This window comes from Scyliorhinus torazame, chromosome 2 (genome assembly GCF_047496885.1).
Source record: "Scyliorhinus torazame isolate Kashiwa2021f chromosome 2, sScyTor2.1, whole genome shotgun sequence".
Classification (NCBI taxonomy): domain Eukaryota; kingdom Metazoa; phylum Chordata; class Chondrichthyes; order Carcharhiniformes; family Scyliorhinidae; genus Scyliorhinus; species Scyliorhinus torazame.
The window spans coordinates 362731259-362739521 of NC_092708.1; the positions used below are offsets into that span (position 1 = coordinate 362731259).

The window sequence follows — 8263 nt, forward strand, 5'->3', positions numbered from 1 at the left end:
GTTAATAGTTTTACCATTTAAATTTAAATACTGCTAACACAATTATTTTTACTCTTGTTTTTAGATCACGCTGGAATTAGATCGAATGGAAATAAGCATGGAATCTGTAAGTTAGATTTTGCTGTCGCTTTGATTCCCAACACTCTATTATTCCAGAAACAAATTAAGCGATTCAGTTACTAAACAAGAAGGATTTAACTTTTTTCTTCTCCTCAAGTTTCCCAAAAGGTTGCAAGAAAAAGACTTGCTAGATCACAAAAAGGAAAAAGAAGAAAATTTGCTCTTAGAAATGGTAATGTCTGCTGAAATGTTTGTACCTTTTTGAATGAGAGATTGTTGTTTCATGTTAATTGCATTTATATCTTTGCTTCTTTTTGTATGACTTTCAATATGCAGGAGTAAGCCTGATCTGTTAATACTGAAAATGTAATTATGTGCACCTAATCTGCAATTAATTTCAATCATTTGGCCTCTGTTCTATCGAACAGTGTTTTTAGTATGTAACTTTTGGATAGTTTTGTTTTAAGCACACTCCGACGTCTAGCAGAATATTTGGCTCAAGGCTTTGGTGCTGATCTGATGATTCAGCGAAAGACAGTATAATGAATATGTTTAGAAACATCGTGCTTCAATACTGTTTTACTCTTAACATCAGCTTTGTATGGGCTTTGGTATAACAGCCCTGTTAAAACCCATGGTCATAAACGGACCTTTATTGTCATACCTTGTACTTCGTAGTAAACAAAGAAAATAGAAACGACACAACAAGAAAGATTCAAGGACATGCTTATTCCACTTGTATTTTTAATTGGTGTTTACAGAAAGATAATGGGCAACACTTTGCTGTCAAAATAATCCAGGATTTAATAGCACTTGTCATTTCTGGGTAACTGGTACGGCAGCTTCACTTGAGGAGCAGATGACTGGTTAAATGTGAGCAACCAAAGATTGTTGTCCAAGATGCACCACTCTACCATTAGCTTCAGCCTTAGCCACCATTTTTGTTTGGGAGCTTTGTATATTTGCCCATTTAAATGTCTGTTCAACTTGTCACTGGCTGGAGAACTGGCCCCATCCCAGCCTGTTGCCAAGGGGCTGCCTCCATGGACCTAAACTGGCCCCAACCACTGAAGCCCTGGAGGCCGAAAAGAAAGTCTCAGCCATTCTTCTTTAATTGGCCTTCAGAGGCTCTTAATAAACCCATTCTCCTTTAATTGGTCTTCAGGGGCTCTTAATAATCCATGATGGGTACCTGCCATTTACAGGCAGGTAGGTCCATCCCAATCTCTCACCTAGGGGAAAGGTGGCCTGGAGCACTCGGGGAACCATCATGCTGGCTGGTGGGCCTATTTTTAGTGCCCACTTGCTTTTATTATCACTTCATTGGGGGCTGAAGATCGAGCCCATGGAGTCTATAGTACGGAGTGCATTCAGCCCAATGGGTCGATGCCAGTACATATGCTCCATGCAAACCTCCTTTCACCTCTTTTCATCTAACTTTACCTGCATATCCTTTTATTCCTTCCTCATGTGAATTTCTAGCATCCCCATAAATGCGTCTTTGTTATTAGCTTTAATTGTTGCTGTGCCACCTTGTTTTGTATTCTTATCACTCTTCATTAACACTTCACCAAATCAATTCTGGCACTGGAAATTGACTATTACAAATATTCTTTCAGGTTTTTCAGGGAGATGTGAATAATGTCATTAGTTATTTTTTTTCTCTTTTTTCCCCCTCTTTCAATCCAATATTTATTTTCCTCTTAATCCTTCCTGTGTTTATTTTGAAATCCTTAAACCTCAATGGTTAAAGAGAAAATCTGTTGTTTGTTTTGTTCACTGAGGCCCTAGATGCCCTGTTTCCCTCATTGTGCTGTTATCAGCTCGTACTTTCAGTAACTTGGTGAAGAAAAATGTTTTGAGCAAAAGGGTAGAGGAACAAATCTACATATACCATTGGATGCTTTGCTGTGACAAGCTCTGGCCCATTAACTTGAGATGTATCATCATCATGTGTAATCCTTTCATCCTCGTCCCATAGGCATATAGGTAAAGTCGCCATAGTCCTAGATAACCACAGGCTGCTTTCCCCTTTGAAGGGGAGAGCGGACTGGTGATGGTTTAACCTGAGGACCACCACACCTCAGGCTAGGGCCAAGGTTGAGAAGGCAGGCCTTATGAATAACCTTCATGAATAGGCATATATGAATACAGCGGCATGCTTACATTGATAAAAGTTAACATTTACGTGTTTTAGGTGGTAGATCTGATCTGGCATCTTTCCAGTGTACCATGCTCAACAGGAGATGTATGCTGCTTGTTAACTGGGCAAGAAGCCCCTTCAACCATTCAGATTGAAGAAACCTAATTTAGAAATGCAGAGTCTAAACAAGGAAAAATGAGTTACATTTCAATTGTGTAGATAAGTGAAATACAGACTAAGAAATACAGATGTTATTAAGGAAGAGATAGATAAATGAGACACAGAAAAGGTTTTAAAAAAATACTCACCAACACTAATGCTCTCAGAGAAAAATATTCCACAATTGAAAAATTATTTCATGGCCAAAGAGATTGTTCAGCAGTAATTATACAATAAGAACATGAGAAATACAGCTGGAATGGACCATTTGACCCTTTGAGCCTGCCTGCCTGCCTTCCAACTAGGTCATGACTGCACTTCTACCTCAATTGCACTTTCCCACACTATCCCTGTATCCCTTAATTCTCATAGTACCCAAATAATATTTCAAGCTCTGCCTTGAATATATTCTATGACTGAACATCCAGAGATTTCTGGAGTGGGAAATTTCAAATATTCACAACACTTTTTAAGTCAAGAAATTTCTGCTTCACTCAGCCTTAAATAGCTGACCCCTTATTCTATATCTCCGTGTTCTGGATTCCCAGCCAGGAGAATCATTTTCTCAGTACCTGTCAAGCTCTTAAGAATTTTATGCTTCAATCAGATAATCTCTCATTCTTTTAAACCCCATGAAATGGAATACAAGGCTTGTTTACTCAATCTCACTCCATATGACAATATCCTCATCCCAGGAACTAGTCTAGTTAAACTTTGTTGCACTCCCTCCAGTGCTAGTATATCCTTCCTTGGGTAAGAATATCAAAATAGAACTAGTTCACATCATTAATTTTCACTGATGGCAACATTTGTATTTGCACGTTTAACTGTGCATGTGCAGCGTCCAAAGGTTGCTGTCAAATTTCCTCTAACTGGGAGTGTTGATTGCCTTGCCATTATTTTCATTGTTAGCTCTTAGATTCTAATCCAGTTTCTGGATTTATTGGCTAACTGAGAAATAGCTAACGGTAAATGACAAAGCTCTTTCTGTTGGGACAGAGAGTTGTAGAGCTCCACAAGGATCTGCCTTATCTGCAAGTACAGCTTTCCAAGGTTAAGTAATAGAAATGGGTGGCATGAAGTGCTGTTTGATTACTTTAGATGTGAGGGATTAATTCTACAAAACATTTTTTATGGCATAGAACTTGCATTAGGAATGGTTTAAATGACCTTTTCATAAGATAATTTCTATTGTTGCAATTCTTTTCTGCATATTTTCTTTATACTCTTAAGAATTTCAAAAAGTGCACTCTAATATTTCACTTAACAGGAAGATATGGAAAAACGGGGCGAAATCAAGTCAATGAATGAAAAGAAATTGCGTGAGTTTTTTTCTCTGAATTGATCTAAACATTTTGCTGCTGAACATGATGTCATGCAAAAATTGTATTCTGTAAAGTTATCTCATAAATTAACTCCCCTCTTGGCTATCCATAACTTGTCCACCATCTATAAGGTTCCAGTCAGGATGTGATGAAATACTCTTGACTTGCCTGGATGAGTGTAACTCTAACAACACTCGAGAAGCTCACTATCCAGGTCAAAGCAGCCTGTTTGATCAACATCCCATTAACCACTTTAAATGTTTACTTCCCCCACCACCACAACAGTGGCAACTGTGTATACCACCTACAAGGTGCACTGCAGCAACTCACCAAGACTCCTCACGCAGCACCTTTCCTCCATGTGCCACATGGAAGGACCAGGTCAGCAGATGCTTGGGAACACATCACCTACAAGTTCCACGCCATCCTGACTTGGAACTATGTCACTGTTTGTTGGATTCAACAATTATAGAGGGGGGGTCCTTTAAAATATTAGCGAAAATGATTCTTGAAATACTGAATTTGTAGAAATATGAGTAAGTTATAATCATTTGAATACTGTCCATGACTGACTCAAATGTTACAAATAATGTACTACAAGTTCTGATATGAAGGTACATTCGACAAACTTGAAATAATATCGTAACTGAGACCAGACGTGACATAGGGAGTTTGAACATGGGACAAAGGCAGTTCGTTAATTAATTTGGAGTAATTGATTAATATCTAATTAACCAATCGCCTGTTCAGTGACTGTTAAGTAACTAAGTAAGGGGCTAAACCCAGATAAGGATTCCTTTAAGAATGTGATCCGTCTAACTGATTAGCAGAGAAAATATAGCCGCTGGAACATCCTTGGAGCATTGGTAAAAATTCCTTTTAAAGGCCTTGTTGAAATGATTTTTAATTTTGTAAATCTGAAGTTACTTTTATCTTGGAGTTTTTTGCTTCCACTTGTTGGTGTCTCAAGGACATTTTGAGAGACACAGGAAAAAAGCATTTTCCAGTTAATTTTGTGTGAATGTACCAAATATGTTCTTAAATAAATAAACTTTGCTTTACATTCATTTAACCTGACTGAGACCTTATCTATGAGCGAGAGATAAGGCAAATCTTACTCCATTCCTTCACTGTCGTTGGGTCAAAATCCTGAACACTCCCTCAACAGCACTGTGGGTATACCTGCACCACAGGGGCTGCAGTGATTCGAGAAGGCAGCTCACCACCATCTCTTCAAGGGCCCTTGGATAAGTAACAGATGCTGGTCTTGTCATTAAGGTTTCAGATCCCAGGAACAAATATAAAATGACACTATAATAACTTCAGTTGATTGGCATTTTATGAGTTTGTTGTAGAGCAGCTTTACTCTTGCCAAGCAGCCAAGTCATGTATTAAGCAAGCAAGGCACACACACACTTCACATGCTGGATTGCACTTCCCAATCTGATAGTAATCTTAACCAAGCTCCAACTCTCATTATATAGCTGTTATCGCCCAGGATTTGATGGTATCCTTTATTTGTACGACAAGATATGCATTGATATGAAGGAAATCTCAGTGATATGAGTACTTTTTTTGAATAAATTTAGAGTACCCAATTTTTTTTTTTCTGATTAAAGGGCAATTTAACGTGGCCAATTAACCTATTCTGCACATCTTGGGTTTGGTGGGGGTGAAACCCACACAAACACGGAGAGAATGTGCAAACTCCACACGGACAGTGACCCAGAGCCGGGATCGAACCTGGGACCTCGGTGCCGTGAGGCAGCAATGCTAACCACTGAGCCACCGTGCTGCCCTATGATATGAGTACTTAACACAAATCCGTTACTACTCAGATTTTTGGGGCGTAATTTTCTATCATGGATTGTTATAAAACTGAAGTCTAGAAATGTAGTGAAGCACAAAAAAAATCTCAATTTGCAGTGTTCTCAAAAGTACTGCCATCTGTTTCTGTTATTTGTAACATTTCTTCCCCCCCCCCCCGCCGTTGCTGACATTAACTTATTCCATTTTGATTTTCCTTACCAGTTTCATCTTTTAACAAAGATGGGAAGAAGAAGACTAAATTAGGTCGTAGTCGTTCACTTGGTGGTCGAGTAGCTCCACCAAAGATCACCACTGATAAATCTGCAATGTAAGTACAGTAAACTAAGGAAAATATCTTGAGCCTAGACGGAGATTATAAACTTCATGGCCAGCTGCAATTTTCCACTCCCAAAAATGAAGTCAACCCCGGTCATTCTATTTTGATATGGGAAATTAAATTTCTAATCTAACCATTAGCGCCACCTAGTCTTCAAATGTAAAAACTGTATCCAGTGGAAATGAAATAGAGAACAAAATGTGTATTAGAGTAAATATAAATGTCCTTTCATTGTTAATTTATTTATCTGTGAAAAATGTTTCTGGTTTACGTTTGGGAGCTTTTATCCACTACAAAGTCAATTGTAGCGCCTGGGATGGGTTATTTATCATTTCTACTGATTGCATGGCAATTTTTAATCTGATCATTCACATGACCTTGTGCCTGGGTAATTGAATCTAGTTTCAAATAGATGCTGGTTTCACTTTAGTGAATGAAATGTACATACAATATGCACAGAAGTACCATTCAAAATTCCAGGCAGTAAGAACAGATGTCCTAACTGCAGGTAGTATTATCAACAAAAATATTTTTATATCTTGTATGAATACAGTGCATGACATGTATATCATGCCAATAATACCAGATATGACGGCTGCTGTAGTGTTTACCACCATACTTGAGTGTTTTATGCAGATTATTTTGGTACCTAGAAAATCATCGGGAACTATCTCAGTGGACAGTGTTTCACCTTGCTTCTGCCCTCGTGTAAACACAGACAAGTCATTGCAAATTGATTATTTGGTTTTTGGTTGTTGAGCTAACTATTTAAAATTAACATATCTCATTTAAGGATTCAAACATAATGGATCGAACTTTAATGTAAATATAACAGTGTAGCTAACCGCTCCCACTATTATTTATGTCAAATCAGTTAGCAACTTCAGGCATGCACAATGCGAAATTGAATACAAAAATCAATATTTATCTTTGAAGAAGTGCCACTCTGCTGTAATCTGTAAGCCAGTAGCATCTCTCCTCTTCTGGCTTCCCATTCATATGTATTGAGCAGATATTATTCCTAATGAGATCCCCAATTTGGGTATGACCTGGTGAGGAGGAATGCGCTAGCTCCCATTTTTTCAGACCCCTTGAGTTGGTCGCAACAAAGGGTTGTTTGCAATTCTTTTCCCATGAATGCCTTTTACCAATCCAAATGTATTTATTTCTTTTTATTAAGCAGCCAATTTAAGCACACGCCACACCAAACACACACACCACACCAAACACACACACAGTTAGAGTCCTTCCTTTTGATTCCCTTTGTTCCCGTTTCTTTGATTTGATTTGATTATATTTGGTCCGTGAACTCCTAATCAGAATGCACCTTTAAGCAGTGGACTTAAGCTGAGACAGACTGCTAGTCAGGACAGTGTGTTCCAAGACTTGTTTTTTTGGAGAGACGAATATAGACTCATCGCTGTAATGATATAGAACATAGAATATACAGTGCAGAAGGAGGCTATTCGGCCCATCGAGTCTGCACCAACCCACTTAAGCCCTCACTTCCACCCGATCCACGTAACCCAATAACCCCATCTAACCTTTTTTTGGACACTAAGGGCAATTTAGCGTGGCCAATCCACCTAACCTGCACGCCTTTGGACTGGGAGGAAACCGGAGCACCCGGAGGAAACCCACGGAGACACGGGGAGAATGTGCAGACTCCACACAGACAGTGACCCAGCGGGGAATCGAACCTGGGACCCTGGCAATGTGAAGCCATGGTGCTATCCACTTGTGCTACCGTGCTGCTGATATGTAGACCGACATGTAACTAAGGGATTAATCACAACACCCAGCTGTGGCATAACTACCAGAGGGCATTACACGAAGCACTATATAACCGGAGCGCTCAGAAGCTCTCCCCCTCACTTACAGCAGGAGTTACGGGAAGAACATCAGTGTAGCAGAGAGATCTCAGTCCAGCCACCACGTGTAGCTTTGATGCAGTTTGTGCAGTTAGTAATTATTATTTTGTTGCTAGAGTTAGATCAGTACAGTGTCAAACTCATTTATTAGTTTTGTCATTACTTAATAAATTCTTTCAGTTTATTTCGAAGACTCGAGTGTTCCTCAATATCATCTACAGTTAGTAACAACATATATTACTTAAACCAAGTAATATTATAATCAGCACCAAGGGAATCTTAAAGACCAGCTTTGGAAAAAGGCAGTTCAGTAGGTTGGCTGACAACATGTGGGTTGGCCAGGGACAGTGTTCTGGCTGACAACAGTCAATGATTGGTTCCTGTGGGATGCTTCTGAGAGTCTGTCTCTCTCTCTGTGTGCCTCTCTCTGTCTCTCTATCTGTCTGTGTGTCGCTCTCTGCCTCTCTCTCACTGCCTCCCTCTCTCTCACTGCCTCCCTCTCTCTCACTGCCTCCCTCTCTCTCACTGCCTCCCTCTCTCTCTCTGCCTCCCCCTCTCT

At 39.5% G+C, this 8263-nt stretch overlaps 1 protein-coding gene across 6 annotated transcripts in view; it reads left to right on the forward strand.

The window, feature by feature from the left end:
• The window catches only part of ppp4r4 (protein phosphatase 4, regulatory subunit 4), a 248522-nt gene that overhangs the window by 210241 nt on the left and 30018 nt on the right, over window positions 1–8263 (forward strand). For all 6 annotated transcript variants that reach the window (XM_072492658.1, XM_072492647.1, XM_072492668.1 and 3 more), the window contains 4 exons: window positions 65–106; window positions 218–292; window positions 3633–3684; window positions 5719–5824. In XM_072492658.1, the coding sequence (XP_072348759.1) occupies window positions 65–106; window positions 218–292; window positions 3633–3684; window positions 5719–5824 (275 nt within the window). The remainder of the gene's footprint in view (window positions 1–64; window positions 107–217; window positions 293–3632; window positions 3685–5718; window positions 5825–8263) is intronic.